Consider the following 26,111-nt stretch of genomic DNA (forward strand, 5'->3'; position numbering starts at 1 on the left):
TTTGACAGGCAGAGTGGACAGTGAGAGAGAGAGAGAGACAGAGAGAAAGGTTTTCCTTTTGCCGTTGGTTCACCCTCTAATGGCCGCCGCGGTAGCGCGCTGCGGCCGGCGCACCGCGCTGTTCCGATGGCAGGAGCCAGGTGCTTCTCCTGGTCTCCCATGGGGTGCAGGGCCCAAGCACTTGGGCCATCCTCCACTGCACTCCCTGGCCACAGCAGAGAGCTGGCCTGGAAGAGGGGCAACCGGGACAGGATTGGTGCCCCGACCGGGACTAGAACCCGGTGTGCCGGCGCCGCAAGGCGGAGGATTAGCCTGTTGAGCCACGGCGCCAGCCCATAACCACCTTTTTATATACCTATCATTTCCTTCTCCCAAATTTGGTATTCCTCATTTTTTTTTTTTTTTTTAAGATTTATTTATTTATTTGGAAGTCAGAGTTACACAGAGAGAAAAGGAGAGACAGGGAAAAAGAGAGGTCTTCCATCCACTGGTTTACTCCCCAGTTGGCCACAAACAGCTGCAGCTGTGCTGATCCAAAGCCAGGAGCCAGGAACTTCTTCCGGGTCTCCTATGTAGATGCAGGGGCCCAAGAACTTGGGCTATCTTCTGCTGCTTTCCCAGAGAGCTGGATCGGAAGTGGCGTATCTGGGACTCAAACCAGCGCCCATATGGGATGCTGGCACTGCAAAGAGCAGCTTTACCCGCTATGCCACAGCACCAGCCCCTCCTCATTGTTTTGACATTGAAACTGGGTTTTGATTTTTCAGTTAGAATAAGAGAAAAGGCTATGATAACTAAAAATGATAATTAATAATTACCAACAATTATGGCATTGACTTTTTAACTTTCTCAGAATAAAATAGCCTAAAAAGAATATGAGATAGCTTTTGTTTTCTGTTCCTTTTCAGGATGAATGCATATAAGATGAAGTTTGTGTGTGTGTGTTTGTGTAAGTTTTATTATTTATTTGAAAGGCAGAGTTACAGAGAGGCAAAGGCAGAGCAAGGGATAAAGGTCTTCTATTTGCTGGTTCACTCCCCAGATGGCCTCAAAGGCCAGAACTGGGTCTATCTGAAGCCAGGAGCCAGGAGTTTCTTCCAGGTCTTCCGTATGTGTGCAGGGGCCCAAGGATTTGGACCACCTTCTACTGGTTTCCCAGGCCACAGCAGAGATCTGGACCGGAAGTGGAGGAGCTGGGATGCAAACTGGCACTGATATCAGATGCTAGCACTGCAGGTGGTGGCTTTAGCCGCTACACCACAGTGTCAGCCCCATGATTTATTTATTTGAGAGGCAGAGTTACAGACAGAGAGAGGGAGAGACAAAGAGAAAGGTCTTCCATCTGGTGGTTCACTCCCCAAATGCCCACAATTGCTGGAGCTAGGCCTATCTGAAGCCAGGTGCCATGAGCTTCTTCCAGGTCCCCCACATGGGTACAGGGCCCAAGCACTTTGCTTTCCCAGGCCATAGCAGAGAGCTGGATTGGAAGAGGAACAGCTAGGACTTGAACTGGCACCAGTATGAGTTCTTTATTTGGCAACCATTTACTTAGCACCAGCTATTTATGATAAAAGGTACTCGGGATACAAAAACAAATCAGTTGGTTACTTTTATTGTAATCTGAGGTATGACTGGCTAAGCATGCAAGGAAGACAGTTAATGTAATGAGTATTCTGATAGAACTATGTACAAAGTACGATGGGAGGGTAGCAAAATCTGATTTATAAGTCATGTGTTAATTGTACCTTCAGCTTTAACCTATGAACCCTTTGTGAATCTATGAAACTATGCTGTGTCAGGCAAATCCAGATGTTTTTGCCATCATATGAATTTCTGTGTCCATCCTCCTCTCTCCTGAGTTACCTTCTTACTAAAAAACTTGTCCCCCTTTCATATATTGATTGCACCAAACAACCAGAATATCTTTATTTACTTATTATCTTTTAAAACAATTATTTGAGAGGCAGACAGAGAGGGAGGGAGAGTGAAATCTCTGGATCACTCCCTTTGCCAGCAACAGCTGAGCCAGAGTAAAGCCAGGAGCCAAGAATTCAAAATCCCTTTTCTTCTATAAGTGACAGGGACCCAAGGAGTCATCATTTGATTCCTCCTAGGATGCACATTAGGAGGAAGCTGGAATTGGGAGCACTGCTGGGACTCAAACCCAGGGAGAAGGGATGTGGGTGTTCAAAGCAGCATCTTAACTGTTAGGCCAAACTCTGTCTCAAAACAGTATTTAAAATGTAAATCTAGTCATGGTATTTTTAGCTTAAACCTTCTCCTGGTTTTTCATCATATTGGAATAAAAGTTAAGCTCTTTTCCAGGGATTTCCAAGGCTGTGTCACCTCCCTTGCCTGCCTCTGACTTCCTGTCAAAACTCACTCACCCTTTGTTCACTGTACTTTAGCCACTCTGGTCTTTTTTTTTTTTTTTAAAGATTTACTTGAAAGGCAGAGTTAGAGATAGAAAGAGAGAGAGAGAGAGAGAGAGAGAGAGAGAGAGAGAGAGAGAGAGATATCTTCCATTCACTGTTTTATTCCCCAAATGGCCTCAACAACCAGGACTCCAACAGCCAGAAGCCAGGAGCCAGGAACTCCATCAGGGTCTCCCAGGTGGGTGCAGGGGCCCACCCTCCATTGCCTTTCTAGGCATATCAGCAGGGAGCTGGATTAGAAGTGGAGCAGCTCAGGACTCCAACCTACTGTCCTTTGAGATGCAGATGGCAGCAGCTTAACCGGCTGTGCTATAATCCTGGTCCTTGGATTTATTTTGTGTATATCTGCTACTTTAATGCCAGCTACAGGCTTGTAGGGACTTTTCCCTCTTGTTCATTTTGTATTTCCAGGATTTGCAATAGTACCTCACATACACCAGCTGCCCAGAAGATACTGATTGAATGAATGAATGAATTTGATGTAATTAGCTCATACAGCTTATCACCTTTTGAAGTCCTTTCCCTCGATTATTTAGTTGCCTACCAGAGCAGCATGTTGTTGCCTTGTTCAAGTCTATATTTCTGAAGTTGTTGGCACATGGTAGAGTCTTACAGTAAATATTTGTTAAATGAATGAATGGATAAATAAGACGATGTATTCAGTTTTTAAAAATCTTAATATCTAGAAGGGAGAGAGACGTTGCTGTAACAGAGGCTAAGCAAGGTCCTGGGAGGTTGAGATCTGCCAGGGAAGGGCAGGTCTCCACTGTCAAGCCCAGGCGTTACCGATCAGCGCTGTGCGGTGAAAACCACTTTCCTCTCCCAAGTTGAGAGCAGACACTAACGAAAATTTCACGTATGGCAAATACATCCCGGGTGCCCAGCGGGTTAGAAGCGTTGCTTGTATTTCTGGAAGAGTCCATGTCCACCTCTTGGAGCTGTAGTTGTTTCGCTGAACTTCATTTCCCAGCATGCACCAGACCCGCGGCCCTGCAGTTTTTAAAAATGTGGACTACAACTCCCGGCGTGCCGCGCCCGGGCGGCGGGCACGACTCGCCCAGCGAGCGGCGCCCAGGGCCTATCAGGAGGCGGTCGGGCCCGGGAGCCGGTTTGACGGAAGGAGCGGCGGTGGCGGCGGCGGAGGAGGAGAAAGAGGAGGATGGAGGCGGTGGTTTTCGTCTTCTCGCTCCTCGACTGCTGCGCGCTCATCTTCCTCTCAGTCTACTTCGTATCCTTGCCTGAGGCGGGCGAAGGCCGTGGAGGGGTCGCCGCCCGAGAGTCAGGGCTGTGGGCCCAGTGGGAATAGGGCAGTTGTGCGGGCGCGAGGGAGGCTGCCGGCGGCCGCTGCGGGTTCCTTGGGCGCTGGCCTTGCTGGGGCGGCGGCGCGGGCCTCTGGGGCAGGGACCAGCGCCCTGGTTGCCCCACATGAGCTGGCCCTGACCCTGGCAGCCGTCTGCCCTGGCTGGCTGCCAGCTACCGCTCGCCGGGGGTCCGAGCGGGCTTTCTCCCAGCCTGGCCAGCCCGCCCACCGCTCGACCCCACGACGCCCCAACCAGTCCTGTCTTGAGCCACGGCCGTCCCCGGGCCGCCTTTGTGACCATCGGGAGAGAATGGTCGCTGCGCCGCCCTTCGTCGGAAGCCCGGGGTCCCGGGGCAGTCGCTGGGGGACAGCCGCGCGCTGGGACGAGCCGAGATGTGCCGCCTCTAGTCACTCGCCGGCTTCACCCCGCCGCCTTGCCCCTTTGTTCTCGCGCGCCGCGGTCCTGGGAGGGCCCGTTTGCACCCCGGAGGTGACTCAGGGCAAAAATAGGCGGAGGGCTTCCTTCATGGTTGGGTAAGGAGTTATTGGAAAAACTCTGCGCAAAGTGATGCTTGGGTTGCCCCTGGCGGTTGCAGATTGGCAAATTGAGTAACTGCACGTGATATAGTTCTTGTTCGTTTCTCAGCTTTCGCATTTTTCAGTGCGGTCCGTGTTAAAACTTCTGCATTGTGTGTAGCTCTTCAGGTTACAGTGTAACTGCCTTTTCCAGACCCCTACATGGCTGGGGACTTGGCGCGTTGTTGCCGATGTTGTGCACAATCCAGCTTTAAGTAGTTAAATACGGTAGGAAAAACGTATGAGGAGCTCATTTTGTTTTCCTTCCTCAGAAACCACATGTCCTTCCTTTTTAAAATTGAGGTGAAAGTTGTACCCATTTATGGGGTACAGTATGGGATGTTTCAGTACCCATATATATTATGTAATAATGCTTGAATCAGGATAAACTTCTCTGTCTCCTTAAGCATCATTTCTTTTTTTTTTTTTTTTAATTTTTATTTTTTTGACAGGCAGAGTGGACAGTGAGAGAGAGACAGAGAGAAAGGTCTTCCTTTTGCCGTTGATTCACCCACCAATGGCCGCCGTGGTAGGCGCGTTGCAGCTGGCGCACCGGGCTGATCCGATGGCAGGAGCCAGGTGCTTCTCCTGGTCTCCCATGGGGTGCAGGGCCCAAGCACTTGGGCCATCCTCCACTGCACTCCCTGGCCACAGCAGAGAGCTGGCCTGGAAGAGGGGCAACCGGGACAGGATCGGTGCCCCAACCTGGACTAGAACCTGGTGTGCCGGCGCCGCAAGGCAGAGGATTAGCCTAGTGAGCCGCGGCGCCGGCCTAGCATCATTTCTTTGTGGTGAAAACATTCAATATAGTTTCTTCTTTTTGAAAGATTTATTTATTTATTTTCAAAGGCAGAGTTATAGAGAGGGAGTGACAGGGAGAGAGCCAGCATTCAAGTGAGAGCGCTTTCATCTGCTGGTTCACTCCCCAAGTGGAGGCAACAGCCAGGGCAGGGCTAGGCTGAAGCCAGAAGCCTGGAACTTAATCTGGGTCTGCCATGTGGTAGCAGGGGCCCAAGCACAGGCCATCCCTTATCTGCTGCTTTTCCAGGCATAGGAGCTGGGTCAGAAGTGGGCCAGCCAGGACTCGATGCTCATATGGGACAGCCATGTTGCAGGTGGAGGCTTAACCCTCTGTGCCACAATGCCGGCCCTCAGTGTGCTTTCTTAGGACTTTTTGGGCATGGGTAGGACCTGTACCCCTTTCTGCTCCAGTTGCATGTTTTGTTTGGCAGAGCGTGCTGACTGTCAAGTAGTATGTTTCTCATGTGGCTTCATACTTTATTATGGACAGGGAACCTATTGTGTAAAGTTGCAAAATTTGGAATTCAGACTCTGCCCAGCCAGTTATTGCTGTGCCTGTTCCTTCACCTCCCTAAACCTCATTTTTTTTACATCTTTAAAATGGGAAGTTTTTGGTCAGCGCCGTGGCTCAATAGGCTAATCCTCCACCTTGCTGCGCCGGCACACCAGGTTCTAGTCCTGGTCCAGGCACCGGATTCTGTCCGGTTGCCCCTCTTCCAGGCCAGCTCTCTGCTATGGCCCGGGAGTGCAGTGGAGGATGGCCCAAGTGCTTGGGCCCTGCACCCCATGGGAGACCAGGAGAAGCACCTGGCTCCTGCCTTCGGATCAGTGCTGTGCGCTGGCCACAGTGCACCAGCCACAGCGGCCATTAGAGGGTGAACCAATGGCAAAGGAAGACTTTTCTCTCTGTCTCTCTCTCTCACTGTCCACTCTACTGCCTGTCAAAAAAAAAAATAAAATAAAATAAATTAAAAAAAATTTAAAAGGGAAGTTTTTTTTTTCCTGGGTACATACCATGAGAATATGTGTTAAACTGCTAGCACAGTGCCTGCTCTAAAGCAGATGTTCAGTAAATGCTGCTCTGCTCCCTCCCCCAACCTCCTCGAAGTGAGAGCAATTTTTTTTTTTTTTGATCATTTCTAGTGAAAAGAGCCCTGAATTTCATTAGTTTTGGGGAGTTGACTGAAAGGCCAGCTGCATTATGTGCCTAGGTTTTTGTTGTTTGCTTTTTTTTTTTTTTTGACAGGCAGAGTGGACAGTGAGAGAGAGAGACAGAGAGAAAGGTCTTCCTTTGCCGTTGGTTCACCCTCCAATGGCCGCTGCGGCCAGCACATCTTGCTGATCCGAAGCCAGGAGCCAGGTTCTTATCCTGGTCTCCCATGGGGTGCAGGGCCCAAGCACTTGGGCCATCCTCCACTGCCTTCCCGGGCCATAGCAGAGAGCTGGCCTGGAAGAGGAGCAACCGGGATAGAATCTGGTGCCCCGACTGGGACTAGAACCCGGTGTGCCAGCGCCTTGAGGCAGAGGATTAGCCTGTTGAGCCATGGTGCCGGCCTTGTTTGCTTTTTTTTAATCTGAGAGACAGAGTTCCTATCTGCTGATGGCTTCTTGAATGCCAGCAAGGGACAAAGCCAAGAGCGAGGAACACAATCTAGGACTCCATGTGGGTGGCAGGGCTCTGACTACTTGAACTGCTTCCCAGGGTGCATAGTAACAGGAAGTTAGAATCAGGTCCTGTATGGGATGTAACCGCTAAGCTAAATGCCTGCTTCACATGCCTAGGTTTTTTTTTTTTTTTTTTTTTGGACAGGCAGAGTGGATAGTGAGAGAGAGAGAGAAAGCTCTTCCTTTGCCGTTGGTTCACCCTCCAATGGCCGCTGCGGCCGGCACACTGCGCTGATCCGAAGCCAGGAGCCAGGTGCTTCTCCTGGTCTCCCATGCAGGTGCAGGGCCTAAGCACTTGGGCCATCCTCCACTGCCTTGCCGGGCCATAGCAGAGAGCTGGCCTGAAAGAGGGACAACCGGGATAGAACCCGGTGTGTCGGTGCCGCAAGGCAGAGGATTAGTCTGTTAAGCCACGGCGCCAGCTAACATGCCTAGGTTTTAATGAGCTATGTCCTGATGATAGAAGGATCTGGTGCTTACACTCAGAAAAATGAAATAGGATTTTTTTTTCCAGTTTGGAAACTATACCTGATGATTTATAATAGCTTTGACTGATGCCGGTTTATAAATGTAGAAAGATGTTAGTTGGAATGTTTGATGTTAATAGACTTTAAGGTACATTCAGAGACCAGCGCCACGGCTCAATAGGCAAATCCTCCGCCTTGCGGCTCTGGCACACCGGGTTCTAGTCCCGGTCGGGGTGCAGGATTCTGTTTCGGTTGCTCCTCTTCCAGGCCAGCTCTCTGCTGTGGCCAGGGAGTACAGTGGAGGATGGCCCAAGTACTTGGGCCCTGTAACCCGTGGGAGACTAGGATAAGAACCTGGCTCCTGGCTTTGGATCAGCGCGGTGCGCCGGCTGCAGCGCGCCAGCCGCGACGGCCATTGGAGGGTGAACCAACGGCAAAGGAAGACCTTTCTTTCTGTCTCTCTCTCTCTCACTGTCCACTCTGCCTGTCAAAAAAAAAAAAAAAAAAAAAAAAAGGTACATTCAGGAAAAATGTCAACATATTGTCTTACTATATATATGGTAAGCAGAAAATGGTCAGCGTGGATTTCATATAAGATATAGGAGTTTTCCTGGATTTTGAACAGTGAACAGAACCTACCAGAGTGGATAGGCTTTTGGCACAGAGGTTAAAATGCATGCTAGGAGGCAGCAGGTGATGGCCCAAGTGCTTAAGTTTCTGCCACCTGTGTGGGATACCCAAATAGAGTTCTGAGCTCTTGGCTTTGGTCTGGCCCTAGCCCTGACTTGTTGTGAGCCTTTGGAGAATGAACCTGTGGATAGGAGCTCTCTCTTGTTTTTGTCTCTCCCTCTCTCTCCCTTTCTTAAAAAAACAACCAACAAATAGGAAAAGTGGTGGATGTTCAAAATCAGACACTGGGGCTGGCGCTGTGTTAAAGCAGATTAAACTGTGGCCTGCAGCACCAGCATTGCATATGGGTGCTAGTTCACATTCTGGCTGCTCCATTTCTGATCCAGCTCCCTGCTAATGTGCCTGGGAAAGCAGCAGAAGTCGGCGTAGGTCCCTGGGAAGCTGCACGTGCACCACATGGGAGGACCAGAAGAAGCTTCAGGCTCTGGCTCCTGCTTGGACAAACCCTGGTCATTATGGCTATTTGGGGAGTGAATCAGCGACTGTAAGATCTCTCCCTCTGTCTCCTTTCTCTCTAACTCTGCCTATCAAATAAATAAATCTTAAAAAAAAAAGAAGAAGAACAACAAAAAACCCAAAATCAGACACTGATGAGAACAAAGATGCAGAGACAGGTATGTTCATGGCATGTCTGGGTGATGGTTAAGGAATAAGCCATCTGGAGCCTGTGATTGATTTTTGGTGGCAGTAGGTCAAGTTGGAAAGGCAGAATTAGGTCAGATTTGGGAGGACTTGGGTGTTCAGGAAGGAGAGCTTTTACTTTTGTCCTGCAGGCAGTAAGGAGCCATTGAAAAATTTTGACTTAAACGAGGTGGGGTTTTGGTCAAAGGATACATTTCAGTTAGGTGGGAGGAATGTTTGAGAGATCTATTGTGGCCGGCATTGCGGCTCAATAGGCTAATCCTCCAACTTGCAGTGCCGGCACACCGGGTTTTAGTCCCAGTCGGGGCACCGATCCTGTCCCGGTTGCCCCTCTTCCAGGCCAGCTCTCTGCTGTGGCCAGGGAGTGCAGTGGAGGATGGCCCAAGTGCTTGGGCCCTGCACCCCATGGGAGACCAGGATAAGCACCTGGCTCCTGCCTTCGGATCAGCGTGGTGCACCGGCCGCAGCGGCCATTGGAGGGTGAACCAACGGCAAAGGAAGACCTTTCTCTCTGTCTCTCTCTCACTGTCCACTCTGCCTGTCAAAAAAAAAAAAAAAAAAAAAAAAGATCTATTGTACAACAACATAGTGAGTGCAGTTAATCATATAGAGCACTGTTGGAAAACACTGAGACTATACAGAATGTTTTCACCACAAAAATGGTAACTAAGAAAAAAGGAAAAAAATAATGGTGACTTAATACTGAATATTAGTTAGATTTTCTCATCCCACAGTATATATATTCTTCAAAACATGTTGTACATGATAAATCATACACATTTTATATGTCAGTTAAAAAAAATTACAGAATAAAACCCCATGCTGGTTACTTGAAAGATGAATCTGCAGGAAAGATTGGGAGATAAACTGATATGCATTAGATAATCTGGATGTGAACTATGGGATGCAAATTGTAGGTAGGTGAAAGGAGACAATAATGTGGGTGGTATTAGGAAGAAATGATTTTTGAGCCTGATAATGATTTATTATGAGGTGTGCAATGAAAGGCAGAGATAGCTTTCCATATTTTCAGCCAGGGTAAATGATACTTGTGTCATTGTCAAAAATAAATCAGATTGGGGCTGGTGCTGTTGCACAGCATGTTAAAACCCTGGCCTGTGATGCTGTCATCCCATATGGGCCTTGGTTCTAGTCCCGGCTGCTCTACCTCCGATCCAGCTCCCTGCTAATGCACCTGGGAGGGCAGCAGAGGATGGCCTAAGTCCTTAAGCCCTTGCACCCATGTGGGAGACCTTAAGGAAGCTCCTGGCTTCTGGCTTCTGATTGGCTCAGCTATAGCCATTGAGGCCATTTGGGGAGTGAACCAGCAGCTAGAATACCTCACTGTGTCTCTACCTCTCTCTGTAACTCTGTCTTTCAAATAAATAAAAAAACAAATTGGAAGAGGAACAATTTATAGAGTAAGTGATTAGTCTGACTTAAATGTGTTGAGGTAATGAGGGAACATTCAAATAGAAATGTTTGGTGTATAGTTGAGAACTTTTTTTTTTTTTTTAAAGATTTTATTTATTTATTTGAAAGTCAGAGTTACACAGAGAGAAGAGAGGGAGAGAGGTCTTCCCTTCACTGGTTCATGCCTCAGATGGCCGCAACGGCTGGAGCTGTGCCGATCCGAAGCCAGGAGCCAGGAGCTTCTTCCCGGTCTCCCAGTCAGATGCAGGGGCCCAAGGCCTTGGGCCATCTTCTACTGCTTTCCCAGGCTATAGCAGAGAGCTGGATCAGAAGAGGAGCAGCTGGGACTAGAACCAGTGACCATATGGGATGCTGGCACTTCAGGCCAGGGTGTTAACCCGCTGCACCACAGCGCTGGCCCCAAGAGAACTTTTATTTTAATAGACATTTTCTTTAAAATTTTTTTACAGTAATATTTTATTTATTTTCATTGTATTAAACAAAGATCTCTATCTGCTAGTTCATTCTTCAAATGTTGGCAATAACCAGGAGCTGGAAATGTAATCGAAGTTTCCTATGTGAGTGGCAGGTACCCAACCACTGCCTGGCAATTTTTGCATTAGTTGGAAGCTGGAATCAGGAGTGGAGCTGGGAACCAAAAAAGCCAGTCACTTTGGCCAGTATTGGACATACTTTCTTGGATTGTCTGAAAGATTTATATTTTGAGAATGAGGCACGTTTAAAATGACTTGATACATGAAAACATGAACATAGCTCTGTAAATTACTCTGAGTACAGAGGTTGATGTAAGAATGCTTTATTATTGGTAAAAACCTAATCACAAGCAAAAAAACAAAAAAGCACCCTCATATGAATCCTGAGTCTTTTTTTTTTTTTTTTTAAGATTTATCTTAGTTCTTTGAAAGGCAGAGTTACAGAGAGAGAGAGGGAAAGACATAAAGAACTTTCATCCGCTGGTTTATTCGCCAGATGGCCACAATGGCCAGGGCTGGGCCAGGCCTAAGCCAGAAGCAGAAGATTTACTCAGGTCTCCCACATGGGTGCAGCTGCCCAAGGACTTGGGCCATCTTCTGCTGCTTTCCCAGATGAATTAGTGGGGAACTGGATTGTAAACAGCTGCAACCAGGACATGTGTGGGATGCTGGCAGTGCAGGGGGCAACTGAACCCCTTGTACCACAACACCGGGTCCCCCAAGCAGTCTCTTAACCACTATGCCACATCCTTGCCTGTTGGACAATTTCTTTTTCTTTTTCTTTTTTTTTTTTGACAGGCAGAGTGGACAGTGAGAGAGAGAGAGACAGACAGAGAGAAAGGTCTTCCTTTACCGTTGGTTCACCCTCCAATGGCCGCTGCGGCCGGCGCACTGCGCTGATCCGAAGGCAGGAGCCAGGTGCTTCTCCTGGTCTCCCATGCAGGTACAGGGCCCAAGGACTTGGGCTATCCTCCACTGCACTCCCGGGCCACAGCAGAGAGCTGGACTGGAAGAGGGGCAACTAGGACAGAATCCGGTGCCCTGACCGGGACTAGAACCTGGTGTGCTGGTGCCTCAGGTGGAGGATTAGCCTAGTGAGCCGCAGCGCTGGCTGGACAGTTTCAAATATAAACAAGAGATAGAGAGAGTAGTATAATAAACCTCATGCTTCTATACCTTACTTTTAGCCATATTTAACATTTGCCATTCTTTTTCATTTCTCCTGTAACTGTTGGGAATAGGACAGTATGGGTTATTTTAAAAATAAATCTCAAACATTGCAACATTCAGTTAAAGGCTTTTGCTTTTATATCCATCTGTCTTTCAAATTTTGTAAGTTTATACTTTGTACTAAAAACATATTTTTTTGCCTAATTCCAGTATATACAGGAGGCACTTTGAGAAGTTCATGGAAAATAAAAGATAATTTTATATTGTTGCAAAATTTTTTTAAATCTATGCATAGTTTTTAATAATTTTTTTTCTTTTTTTTCTTTTTTTTTTTTTGTGACAGGCAGAGTAGATAGTGAGAGAGAGACAGAGAGAAAGGTCTTCCTTTGCCGTTGGTTCACCCTCCAATGGCCGCTGCGGCCAGCGCTTCGTGCTGATCCGAAGCCAGGAGCCAGGTGCTTCTCCTGGTTTCCCATGCGGATGCAGGGCCCAAGGACTTGTGCTATCCTCCACTGCCTTCCCGGGCCATAGCAGAGAGCTTGCCTGGAAGAGGGGCAACCGGGACAGAATCCGGCACCCCAACCGGGACTAGAACCCCGTGTGCCGGCGCCGTAAGGCGGAGGATTAGCCTGTTAAGCCATGGCGCTGGCCTAGTAATTTTCATTTCCCATGAACTTTGTGATAATTCTGTATGTATTTATTGTAGAACTTTTGAAAATAGAGAAGTATTAAGGAAAAATAATGATGTGCAGTCCAATTTTGAAGACACACACTGCCGATATGTGGCCATGGCATATTTATAGTTTGTATCCTGTTTTCATTATCAACATCTTAAGTCTTCAAATATACATATATATATATAGAAAGGCAGAGAGAGAGAGGTTTTCCATCTGCTGGTTCATCTTCCAGTTGGCCGCAACGGCCGGAGCTGCGCCCTTCTGAAGCCAGGAGCTTCTACCGGGTCTTCCACACAGGTTCAGGGGCCCAAGAATTTGGGCCATCTTTTGCTGCCTTCCTAGGCCATAGCAGAGAGCTGGATCCGAAGAGGAGCAGCCGGGGCTTGAACCTGCACCCATATGGGATGCCGGCACTGCAGGCAGCAGCTTTACCCGCTACGCCACAGCACTGTCCCCTCAAATATATTTTATGGATGTATCATAAATAAGCAGTATTTTTCTATTACTGGGAATTTAGTTTTAGCTCTTAAAATGTTTTTATAGGTCTTATTTTCCATTTTATCAAAAGCCATTGTTCTGTATTTCAGAAACTCACACCAAATGTTCTGGTGTGGGTCAGATTAGATTTGAACATAAGATTATTCTGTGAAAACAATTTGTTAAAGGAACATAAGTGGGAAAATTGTGTTGTCTGGTGAGTAAACCTTAAAGAAATAACCGAATTTTCAGTTTTTGAAATGTAGTTTTAGAAAGGTTTTGAAAGGCAGAGTTGCAGAGAGAGGAAGAGACAGAGGTCTTCCATTTGCTGGTTCACTCCCCAGATGGCCAGATTGTCTGGAGCTGGGCTGGGCTTGGCTGAAGCCAGGGGCCAGCAGCTTCTTCTGGGTCTTCACATAGGTGCAAGAGCCAAAGCTCTTGAACAGAGAGCTGCATTGGAAGTGGAGGAGCTGGAACTCAAGAGTGCCTGGTGGGATCCCAATGTCAAAGGCAGTGGCTTTACCTGCTATGCCACAATGCTGGCCCTGATAACTGGTGTTTGTTTGTTTGTTTGTTTTTTGACAGGCAGAGTGGACAGTGAGAGAGAGACAGAGAGAAAGGTCTTCCTTTACCGTTGGTTCACCCCCTAATGGCCGCTGTGGCCGGCGCACTGCTCTGATCCGAAGCCAGGAGCCAGGTGCTTCCTCCTGGTCTCCCATGCTGGTGCAGGGCCCAAGGACTTGGGCCATCCTCCACTGCACTCCCGGGTCACAGCAGAGAGCTGGACTGGAAGAGGAGTAACCGGGACAGAATCCGGCGCCCCGACCAGGCCTAGAACCCGGTGTGCTGGTGCCGCAGGCGGAGGATTAGCCTATTGAGCCGTGGCGCCGGCCTAGTTTTGTTTTTGTTTTTTTAAAGATATATTTGTTTATTTGAAAGGCAGAGTTACAGAGAGGCAGAGGCAGTGAGAGAAGGAGGTCTTCCATCTGCTGGTTCATTCCCCAGATGGCTGCAATGGCCGGAGTTGGGCCATTCTTCCAGGTCTCCCACTCAGATGTAGGGGCCCAAGGACTTGGACCGTCTTCTACTGCTTTCCCAGGCCATAGCAGAGAGCTGGATTGTAAGCAGAGCAGCTGGGATTTGAACTGGTACCCTTATGGGATGCCGGCACTGCAGGTGGCGGCTTTATCTGCTACACTACAGGGCCGGCCCCAACAGAGTTTTTTAAAGTCAAATTTAAGTCTGTTTTACAACTGAGACTGCTTTCTGAAACTTAAATATGTAGTTGTTATACAAGAAATAATTCCTTATCTTGATCACCAGATAATTACATTGTCTGATTTAGAATGTGATTACATTAATGCTAGATCATGTTGCTCGAAATTAAACAAGGTAAGACATCTCTGCTCATTTTTTGGCATGGAAATCAGTTCTTTATTTTGTGTGTTAAAGATTATTATAGATAATCCACATGTATTTTGACTTCAGAGTGCATATTGTCTCTTACTCATTGGAATGTTGGGTAGAACTTTTGTGTTTTGCAATATTTATATCATGAAATTATGCTAGAGATCTGACTTAACATTTGGTTTCTTTACTGTGCATATTCCTTTCCCCTTGTCTATAATCGACAACATGATTTCTCAGACCAGGTAGAAGTTAAATACGAGGTTAATCGTTTCTGTCCTCTGTGCCCAAATCCCCTCCTGCCACTCATGGTATTAAAGTTCAGTCCTTTGAGTGAAATGAGACCTTCCTTGTGTGGCTTGCTGAGAAATGGATTTAATTACTTGATTTGTTCTAAGGCTGTTTTACCTTTAGTGTAGTCAGAGTTTTATACTGCCATGTGTACTCTGAATTGTAGAGCTTATCTAGATTCAGGAAAACCAGTTGGCCCTGATTATTTTATAAGATGAGCAGTGAAGCTTTCTGGATGAAAGTTTATATAAAAATACAGTACTGAGAGATGTGCTTGGTTTGTGTTTCTGTGGTCTATAAGGAAAATAAAGTTAAACTTTCTTTGGAAGAGTGTAACTGGAAAATTAAATTTTCTGGTGAACTATATTCTTCTTCCTTTTTAAGAGAATAACAGATTTTTTTTTTTAAATTTATTTATGTGAAATGCAAATGGCTGGGCCAGGCTGCGTCTCCCATGTGGTCCATGGACCATCTTCAGCTGCTTTCCTAGATACATCGGCAGTGAGCTGGTTCAGAAGTGGAACAGCTGGGACTCAAATCAGCGCTCATATGGGATACTGGCTTTGCATACATTGGCTTAACTGGCTGCTCCACAGTGTTGGCTCTGATTATATTTCCTTTTTTATTTCTTGCTTAATATTTTGTTTGTGGGTTTTCCATTATGCAAATAAAAATCTGCATATGGAGAAAAGATTAACTTTTTTTCTTCTATGAAAGTTACTCTGGGGTTGGCACTGTGGCACAGCAGGTTAGAGCTCCAGCCTGCAGTGCCAGCATCCCATATGGATGCCAGTTCGAGTACCAGCTGTTCCATTTCTGATCCAGCTCTCTGCTATGGCTTGGGAAAGCAGTAGGAGATGGCTCAAGTGCTTGGGCCCCTGCACCTGCATGGGAGACCAGAAAGAAGCTCCTGGCTCCTGGCTTCAGATCAGCTCAGTTCTGGCTGTTGTGGTCATTTGGGGAGTGAACCAGTGGATGGAAGAACTCTTTCTCTGTAACTCTGTCTTTCAAATAGATAAAATCAGTCTTTAAAAAAAAAAAAAAGAAACAAATTTTACTTAGCAATAAAATTTAAAAAAAATTACTCTATAAAGTTAAGAAGATTTATATATATATAAATATATAAATATGTACATTTATTTATTTATTTATTTATTTATTGAGAGGCGGAGAGACAGAGATACCAATAGAGAGCAGTCCCACCTGCTTGTTTATTCCCAAATCTCCTAACTGCCGAAGTTGCGCTGGGGCTGAAGCTGCGAGGCAGGGACTCAGTACAGGCCTTCCATGTGAGTGGAAAGAACCCAGTTTCTTAATCTGTCACCACTGCCTCCTGGAGTCAGGCCTGGAGCTTGGATCACACCCAGGCGCTCCAGTGTGGGACATGGCTGCCTTAACTAGCATCTTAACTGCTGGGCTAAATACCTGCCCCTTAAATAGTTTGTTTATTTGTTTACTGTTGCTTTTTAAAATGTTTTTTAAAGAAAATTTTATTTGAAAGGCAGAATGACAGAGAGGGAGACAAAGAAGATGTTCCATCCATTGGTTTGCTTCCCAGATGGCCACAATGGCTGGGCCTGGGATAGGCCAAAGTTAGGATCCTAGAACTCCATCCTGGTCTTCCATGCGGGGGCCCAAGTAGCCAGACCATCTTCTGCCTTCCCAGTCATATTACCACATTATACCAGGGAACTGGATTGGAAATGGAGTAGCTGGTGCTCAGTGGGTGCTCTAATATGGGATGTTGGTCTTGCAAGTGGCAGCTTAACCTACTGTGCCATAGTGCTGGCCGTAATATATTTTTTGAATAAGTATTTTGCAGTTTTTTGTATTAAAATGATTATATAATTTTCTTAAAAAAATCTGTTTGGGGCCAGCATTGTGGTGCAGTGGGTTAAGCTGCTGTCTGCAATGCCAGCATCTTATAAGAGCGATAATTTGAGTCCCAGCTGCTCTACTTTGGTTTCAGCTCCCTGCCAATGCGCCTGGGAAAACAGTACAACATGGCCCAAGTATGTTAGCCCCTGCACCCCCGTGGGAGACCTGGATGAAGCTCTTGGCTCCTAGCTTCTGCCTGGCCTAGCCCTGGCCATTGTGGCCATTTGGGGAGTGAACCTGCAGATGGAAAATTTCTGTCTATCCCTCTCTTTCTGTAACTTTGATTTTCAAAAACTAACTAAATAAATATTTTTAAAAAATATATTTGTTTGAGTTTGCTCCCCAAATTCCTGCAGTGACTGGGACTGGCCCAACCCAAAGCTGGGAGTCTAGAACTCAATGCAGTTCTCTCCACATTGGTGGCAGGGACCCAAGTACTTAAACCATCACCTACTTCACAGGGTGTGCATTAACAGGAAGCTGGAATTGGGAGCAGAGTCAGAACCTGAACTCAGACACTCCGATGTGGTGTGCATGCAGGCTAAACACCCACCTCTTATGTAGTTTTTATAATGTTCATTTAAAAATGTAAAAATTGTACATACTTATGGAGTACTGTGTGATGTTTCATGACATGTAGATAACATTGTATAATGTCCAGTTGGTAAGTATATTTATCCTTTCAGTTATGTAGTGTTTCTTTACAGTTAAAAATCTAAAAATCTTGTTTTCTAGTTTTTTTTTAGAGAGAAATAAACAGTACAGTAATGTTCTCTATCTACACTCTACTGTCAATAGAACCTAAGAACTACTTAATCCTGTCTAGCTATAATCTAGTACCTATCAATCAACCTTTCCCAATTCCTCCCTTCTCTCTAATGTTAATTTTTAGTTTTATGAAAATTATGAATGTATACAACTAAAGTTTACAGGACTGCAAAGCTTGTAGTGAAAAATAGCAGTCCCTTCTTAACGTCTTCATATTATGTCTTGCTTTCTAGGGCAACTGATTTAAACACTTTACTTTTTTCTAATATTTTCTGATACCTAAATCTGTATTTCACCTTTACGTGTGTGCACTGGTATTTCTTGATTTGTCAACTTTAAATGTCATCCCTTGACTTTTCAGTATGGTAGAGAAAGATTTTGTTGTTATGTGCCCCTTACTTAAACATCTGTGCTCTCATTTTCTATTTTTTTGGGAGGGGGGCCAAATTGATACTCAATGTTTATATCATGATCTATGTGATAGTAATATAAGTACCACTTACTGCTGTACATCACAGTAGACAGTGATTTTTTTTTTTTTTTTTTTTTTTGGGTAGCTTTGTCTTTTCCTGTGTTAATAATTGCCACCATTTCTTTTTTCTTTCTTTCTTAGTTTTCATTTACCTGTTACTGAGTCTTGTCAGATATATCTGTAAAGCTCTCTAGTACTTTTTTTTTATATATATATTTGTTTATTTGAAAGGCAGAATTAGAGAGAGAGAGAGAGTGTGTGAGAGAGGGAACTTACACCCACTCGTTCACTCCCCAAATGGCTGCAACGACTGGAGCTCGGGCAGGCCAACGCCAGGAGCCTGGAACTTCATCTGGGACTCCCATGTTGGTGGCAGGGGCCCAAGTACCTGGCCCATTTTCTGCTGCTTTCCCAGGCATATTAGCACACAGCTGGATCAGAAGCAGAGCAGCCAGAAATCAAACTGGCACTATGATCCTGGGATGCTGGTGTTACAAGACATGACTTAACCTGCTGTGCCATAACACTGGCTCCAACTTTATAATTTTTTCCCCACTGAATCTGATATGATTTCTTCAGGATTCTGGAGACTGGAAATAAAAGATTGATATTTTGACTTGAAAGGCAACATGTCATCCCAGTTTAGAGAAAGAGGCTTTAGCATAGATATTAAAATATATATTTAGTATAGCTATTGGAATAGAAATTAAACGATTCTGTATTTTTTCCCTTGTACTCATTCAAACCTGCACAGGGAATGAATCCAAGCCTTTACTAATGATCAAATGTAATTGAAATTTAAGTACTTCATTTTTAAGCTATGCCTCGATTTATTTCATGGGGTAAGCAGTGACAGCAGTATGCAAATCTGGGACATATGAGTCTAAAAATAATCTTGAAACAGTAGCTTGTAAGTTCTCTGTACATTCATTGATGTAGCTTAAAATAACACATTTAGCCTGGGAGGACATAGCAGTGAAAGTAATACTATGTTCTTCCCTTCCCTTGTAGTGGGTAATTCCAGAATTGATTGGCCATACTATTGTTGCTGTATTAATGCTTATTTCATTGCACTGGTTCATCTTCCTTCTCAACCTACCTGTTGCCACTTGGAATATATATCGGTGAGTTTTTTTTTTTTTGTATTGTTTTGGTTAGGGCACTTAAAATTTTTTTTCGAAGATTTCTTTTTTTTGAAAGACTTACACAGGGAGAGAGAGAGATTTTCTATCCTCTGGCTTCCCCCACAAATAGCTGCAACAGCCAGGTCTGTTCACGCTGAAGCCAGGAGCTAGGAGCTTCATCTGTGTCTCCCATGTAGATGTCAGGGGCCCAAAGATGTGGGCCATCTTCTGCTGTTCTCCCAGGTGCATTAGCAGGGAGCTGGATCTGAAGTGGACCAACTGGGACTCAAACTCACATCTACATGGGATGCCAGCTTCAGCCTTTATGCCATAATGCCGCCCCTAGATAATGAAACTGATAGTTAATGACATCATTATATTATTCTGTCCATATTTGGTCTGAATTTAAGACAGCTGTGATTGATTCAGAGGTTGATTATTATTGGTTACTTATTTTTGAATATTTCTGCCAATCATTTTGTTTTCCTTCTAATGTGTGTGTCCTTTAATTCCTCAGTTTCATTATGGTGCCAAGTGGTAACATGGGAGTGTTTGATCCAACAGAAATACACAATCGAGGGCAACTGAAGTCACACATGAAAGAAGCTATGATCAAGCTTGGTTTCCACTTGCTGTGTTTTTTTATGTATCTTTATAGGTGAGTGTAGTGTTTTTTTTTTTTTTTTTTTTAATTTGAGAGGGTAGAAAGAATGAAAATAGACGAGTTCTGGCATTTTAAAGTTCTGGCATTTTTATAGATAACATGTCTACCATTGATGAGTGAGAAATTACTGTGCTTTGGGAGATTTTGCATTGACATTTTAGGACTTTTGGGATTTGTGTGAATTTTTTTCTCTTTTTAAAGATTTATTCATTGGGAGCCAGCACCATGGCATAGCAGGTAAAGCTGCTACCTGCAGTGACAGCATCCCATATGTGCACCAGTTCGAGACCTGGCTGCTCCACTTGTGATTGATCTCTGTTATGGCTTGGGAAAGCAGTAGAAGATGGCCCAAGTGCTTGGGCCCCTGCACCCATGTGGGAGACCCAGAAGAAGCTCCTGGCTTCAGATCAGCACAGTTCTGGCCATTGCTGCCATCTGGGGAATGAGCCAGCAGATGGAAGACCTCTCTCTGCCTCTCTCTCTCTCTTTGTAACTCTGCCTATCAAGTAAATGAATAAATCTTTTAAAAAAAAAAGATTCATTTATTTGAAAGGCAGAGTTACAGAGAGAGAGGGCTAAACAGGGAGAGAGAGAGAGAGAGAGAGATTGATTTTCCATCCACTGGTTCACTTCCCAAATGGTAGCAATGACTAGGGCTGGGCCTGGCCAAAGCCAGGAGCCTGGAACTCCATCCAGGTCTCCCAAGTGGGTGGCAGGGGCCCAAGGATGTGGGTCATCTTCTGATGCTTTCCCAGAAGTAGAGCAGCTGGAACTTGAATTGGTACCATTATGGGGTGACAGTGTTGCAGACAGACGGTGGCTTAACCTATTGTGCCACAATGCTGACCCCAATTGTGTGAATTTTTTGTGGCTGGGTAGAGGTTTTCATATATGCTAATGAGTCAGAATTCCTTCTAATCTATAGTAGTTACTCTGTTTACTTAGTTATTCCTTAGTTATTAAGTCTATCAGCATGCTTAAAATTATCTGTGCTGTTTTTTTAATTGCCTTATTTTCCAGCTGTGAAGTTTCACTGCCTGTAATAAGCATTATTATTATTTTTTTAAAGATTTATTTATTTACTTGAAAGTCAGAGTTACACAGAGAGAGAGGTCTTCCATCCAATGGTTCACTCTCTAATTGCCCCAATAGCCAGAGCTGTGCCGATCTGAAGCCGGGAGCCAGGAGCTTCTTCCAGGTCTCTCACGAAGGTGCAGGGCCCCAAGCACCTGAGCCATCTTCTACTGGTATCCCAGGCCATAGCAGAGAGCTGGATTGGAAAAGGAGCAGCTGGGTCTCCAACCAGCGCCCATATAGTATGCTGCTGCTTCAGGCCAGGGTGTTAACCTGCTGAGCCACAGCGCTGCCCTTCCCCCTCATTATTATTAGTACCCCTGGGGAGCATGCCACTCCTGGGTCCCTGGGAGGTCATACCACAGGTTGCAGCCCTCAGTAACTTACATCCAAATTGGGCTGATCTTTCCTGGAAGTAAGAAATTTAGTTGTGATGCTAATTTTCTCTGGCATGCTAATTAGTCTGTTCTTGTTAACTTGCATCAGTCTTCCAGTTACAACTCTTGCAAGTAAGGATCAATGACTGTCAGCCACTGCTTTCTGCAGTACTGTTTTAAACTTAAGAGTTAGAATGCTGCCTTTTCCTTTGTCCATTCTAGACCCATAGAATAGAGCAAAAAAGAGAAAAAAAAAAATCATGTGTGTCTGATTTGATTAAGAGGCTAAAAATCAAGCTTAACTTTTATATCAAAGTTTTTTTTTTTTTTTTTGTTAAAGATATATTTGTTTATTTGAAAGTCAGAGTTACACAGAGAGAGGAGAGGCAGAGAGAGAGGTCTTCCATCCGATGCTTCACTCCCCAATTGGCCGCAACAGCCGGAGCTGCGCCGATCCAAATCCAGGAGCCAGGAGCCAGGAGCCAGGAGCTTCTTCTGGGTCTCCCATGCCAGTGCAGGGGCTCAAGGATTTGGGCCACCTTCTACTGCTTTCCTAGGCCATAGCAGAAGGCTGGATGGGAAGTGGAGCAGTTGGGACTCAAACTGGTGCCCATATGGGATGCCTGCCCTTCAGGCCATGGCTTTAATCTGCTGTGCCATAGCGCCGGCCCCAAAGTACTTATTTTTTTTCTTTTTGACAGGCAGAGTGGAGAGAGAGAGAGAGAGAGAGAAAGGTCTTCCTTTACCGTTGGTTCACTCCCCAGTGGCCGCTGTGGCCGGCGCACTGTGGCTGGCGCACCGCGCTGATCTGAAGCCAGGAGCCTAGTGCCTCTCCTGGTCTCCCTTGTGGGTGCAGGGCCCAAGGACTTGGGCCATCCCCTACTGCACTCCCAAGTCACAGCAGAGGGCTGGCCTGGAAGAGGGGCAACCGGGACAGAATCCGGTGCCCCGACTGTGACTAGAACCCTGTGTGCCGGTGCCACAGGCGAAGGATTAGCCTATTGAGCCATTGCGCTGGCCCCAAGGTAGAATTAAAAAGAACAGAAATTTGGCTGGTGCCATGGCTCAACAGGCTAATCCTCTGCCTCGCGGCGCCGGCACACCAGGTTCTAGTCCCGGTCAGGGCGCCGGATTCTGTCCCAGTTGCCCCCCTTCCATGCCAGCTCTCTGCTGTGGCCCGGAGTGCAGTGGAGGATGGCCCAAGTCCTTGGGCCCTGCACCCAATGGGAAACCAGGAGAAGCACCTGGCTCCTGCCTTCAGATCAGCATGGTGCGCTGGCCGCAGTGCGCCAGCCGTGACGGCCATTGGAGGGTGAACCAATGGCAAAGGAAGACCTTTCTCTTGGTCTCTCTCTCTCACTGTCCACTCTGCCTGTCAAAAAAAAAAAAAAAAAAAAAAAAAAAGAACAGAAATTTAATATTAAAACAATGATGTATCTATTTTTATTGCTTTTTAAAGTCATATTATCTGAAGTTATCTTTACCATCATATAAGTGCCCTTATATTTATCTATTTCTGAAGAAATAAAAAGTAAGCTGGAATTGGCTTAGCTAAGGTTATCATTTCTTCATCCTCCCCACCCCTACAGATTTTGTGCTGTTGGAGAGTGAACTAGAATAGACAGCCTACATTTTGGGGAATAAATGTAGAATTGAGGAGTAGTATTTTACTTAGTAGACCTGTAGTCTTAGGATTTAAAAATGCATTAGTTTCTGAGCTCTCAGTTGTTGAATTTAAAGCAATAGGAACATGGACTGGAGGAATGAGGACGTGCTTTGGAGGCAAGTTTAAAGTATGGTTCTTTTTTTTTTTTTTTTTCTTTTTAGATTAATTTATTTGAAAAGCACAATTACAGGCCAGCACCGTGGCTCAACAGGCTAATCCTCTGCCTAGCGGCGCCGGCACACCGGGTTCTAGTCCTGGTCAGGGCGCTGGATTCTGTCCCGGTTGTTCCTCTTCCAGGCCAGCTCTCTGCTGTGGCCAGGGAGTGCAGTGGAGGATGGCCCAAGTGCTTGGGCCCTGCACCCCATGGGAGACCAGGAGAAGCACCTGGCTCCTGGTTTCGGATCAGCGCGGTGCGCCAGCCGCAGCGGCCATTGGAGGGTGAACCAACAGTAAAGGAAGACCTTTCTCTCTGTCTCTCTCTCTCACTGTCCACTCTGCCTGCCAAAAAAAAAAAAAAAAAGAAAGAAAAACAAAATTATAGAGAGAGAGCTCTTCCATCCGCTGGTTTGCTCCACTCCCCAAATGAGAGCTTCTAGGTCTCCCACACACAGGTGCAGGGGCCCAAATACTTGGGCCATCTTCTGCTGCTTTCCCAGGCACATTAGCAGGGAATGTGCACAGTGTCACAGGCAGTGACTTCACCCGCTGTGCCACAACACCGGCTCCAAAGTATGTTTTTGTTTTTTTTTTTTTTTAAAGATTTATTTATTTGAAAGAGTTTACACAGAGAGAAGTCTTCCATCTGCTAGTTCATTCCGCAAATAGCTACAATGGCTGGAGCTGTACCAATCTGAAGCCAGGAGCTTCAGGGTCTCCCACATGGGTGTAGGGACCCAAGCACTTGGGCCATCTTCTACTTCTTTCCCAGGCCATAGCAGAGGGCTGGATGGGAAGTGGAGCAGTCGGGACTCAAACTGGTGTCCATATGGGATGCTGGCGCTGTAGTCCTGGGCTTTAACCTGCTGTGCCACAGCACCAGCCCCCAAAGTATGGTTCTTTACAACTAGATAAAAGATAGGCCACCTATGAAGCTGGTATGCCTGGGCGGCTGCATTCGTCACTGGCTACATCTTTTCTTTACCTCTTTCTTCCTTTCCCATTCTCGGTTTGTCATTTGTTTTATTATTATTATTTTTTTTATTTTTGACAGGCAGAGTAGATAGTGACAGAGAGAGAGAGACAGAGAGAAAGGTCTTCCTTTGCCGTTGGTTCACCCTCCAATGGCCGCTGTGGCCAGAGCACTGCGGCCAGCATACCGCGCTGATCCAATGGCAGGAGCCAGATACTTATCCTGGTCTCCCATGGGGTGCAGGGCCCAAGCACTTGGGCCATCCTCCACTGCACTCCCTGGCCACAGCAGAGAGCTGGCCTGGAAGAGGGGCAACTGGGACAGAATCCGGCGCCCCGACCGGGACTAGAACCCGGTGTGATGGCGCCACTAGGCGGAGGATTAGCCTATTGAGCCGCGGTGCCGGCTCAGTTTGTCATTTTTAACTACATTGTTTTTACAGTACCCCTTGATGTCACTCATAGTTTAAGGGATCAAGATGAAAGAGTAGTCTCAGAAGAGGTTCTTGTGACACATTCCTCTTGGCTTTTGGTTGTTGTTGTTTAAAAGGGGTTTGTCTACCAAATCATTAACTTTTGATTGCAGGGATTTTATGTTGCTTTTCTTTGTATCTATCATTTGCAACACCCTGCATGGTACCTTGCACATAGCAGACATTGAATCAAAGTTTTGAAAAATACAAAACACTCATCTTCATTAGAGAATGGTGGAATCTGCCTTAGTTTCTTGTTTGTTTGTTTGTTTGTTTTAGTTAGGTAGAATCTGGGTTCTACCACTTACTGTATGACCTGGGACAAGTTTCTTCATCTTTCTATGCTTCAATTTGAAAATGAGATATTAATAGTGCTTCCCTTATTCAATTGTAATATAGACTAAGACAATACTTGTACAGAACTTAGGTCTATGTAAACCCTCAAAAATATTTTAAAAATATTAGGTACTACCATTAATCTGTGCTATGCACAAACATAGTATCTTTAAATTTGGACAATTTTTTATACCATTAGTAATATAATGGTATTTCTCTGTATTTTAGTCATTTGATCTCATCAGAGTAAGGCTGATCCCAGTATGTAAAAAGATAGCTTTGTAATTGTGGCAGTTTTTCATAGTGTATTTATTGGGTGACTGTTATGTGTCTGATATCATTTAAGACACTTGAAGTGATACAGAGGAACAGCACAGATTCCTTACAATAAAAGCGTGGAGCTGGTCATTGGTTTGTAAGAGTGTTACACTAGAACTTGGAAGCAGTGATGCCTGGTTTCTGCTCTGGTCTTACGGGAGCTCACAGTCCAGTGGTAGGAACCAGCATATAAACCAAAGCATGCAGGAAGATGACAGAACTGCGGAAGGAGTCTGTGCGACTGTCCTGAGCTGAGAGGCTTGCTTTCCAAAGGAGGCACCCTAGAGCCCAATCTGAAGCCCAGTAGGAACTTGGTGGTTGATGGAGGTTGGATGAGGAGAAGGAAATTTAAGCATAGCAATAGCATGTGCTAAGATCTGGCAGGAGAGTTAAAGGTTTTCTTTTTCCTGGACATAGCTTATTTTTAAACTATAGTCCAGCATCAGATTTAGGTTATTCTCCTTCACTTTCACTCCTAGTTACTTTTTTTTTTTTTTTTTTTGTGGAAAAATTGGACATTGAGAGGGCCTAATATAGATACTTTTTTCTTTTTAGGTATAAAAATTGCCTTCTGTGCAAATGAGTATTCCTTGGTGAACCTTAGGGATACAAGTTTGGATAGACCATACTCTGAAGAAACATTGCCAAGGAAACATTAGTAACATTCATTTCTTCTTTCCACAGTATGATTTTAGCTTTGATAAATGACTGAAGTTGGAGAAGCCGTGGTTGAAGTCAACAGTGCACTGCTGAGGAGCCAGAGATCATCCTTAGAACCATGACCATAGCAGTATATATTTTCATCTTTGAACAAAAACTATTTTTGCTGTATTTTTACCATATAAAGTATTTAAAAAACATGAATTGAGTTTTTGTAGATTTCTGGTTCTCAACTTTAGCCTGAACCCTAATACATGGAGGTGTTTTTCATCATATGTATGTTGAAGATGGTTAAATGTATGTAGACGGAACTGCCATTCCAACCTTGCATGCCAAAGAAATAAAAAACACACCCTACAGGGAAACCTTACTAGTGAGCAAACCCACCGTTCAAGGCTACTGAAAAGTGAGAGTGCAAAACAGCACTGTTAATCTGAAGAAAGAAGCAAGTTAATTACCCTTTTTTCCTATATTTTGGCAGCTTCCTATGGCTTAAAGATTTATGGTACTGTCAGCTAGAAGTGTTTTCACAAGAGTGTTAACAGAGCGTGACATTTCAAAATATATATTTTCTTGCAGAATTTGTGAAATCTTATAAGCCATTTGCCCAGGTACAGTGTAATTCCTACTCATAAACAGGAAAAATAAATTTAAAATTAGGATTTTAT

At 45.3% G+C, this 26,111-nt stretch overlaps 1 protein-coding gene across 2 annotated transcripts; it reads left to right on the forward strand.

Moving 5' to 3' along the window:
• The first annotated feature begins 3,505 nt into the window (after positions 1-3,505).
• CNIH4 (cornichon family AMPA receptor auxiliary protein 4) lies at positions 3,506-25,643 on the forward strand. 2 transcript variants are annotated; one of them, XM_062210450.1, is made up of 5 exons: positions 3,517-3,663; positions 14,131-14,199; positions 18,635-18,747; positions 19,265-19,405; positions 25,468-25,643. In XM_062210450.1, the coding sequence occupies exons 1-5, from the start codon at positions 3,595-3,597 to the stop codon at positions 25,493-25,495; spliced, it is 420 nt and encodes a 139-aa protein (XP_062066434.1). In that variant the 5' UTR covers positions 3,517-3,594; the 3' UTR covers positions 25,496-25,643. The 2 variants fall into 2 exon arrangements, with proteins under 2 accessions (XP_062066435.1, XP_062066434.1); XM_062210451.1 differs by lacking the exon at positions 25,468-25,643 and having other exon boundaries at positions 3,506-3,663; positions 19,312-19,405.
• Positions 25,644-26,111: the final 468 nt, after the last annotated feature.

The sequence above is a fragment of the Lepus europaeus genome, chromosome 14 (assembly GCF_033115175.1).
Source record: "Lepus europaeus isolate LE1 chromosome 14, mLepTim1.pri, whole genome shotgun sequence".
NCBI lineage: Eukaryota > Metazoa > Chordata > Mammalia > Lagomorpha > Leporidae > Lepus > Lepus europaeus.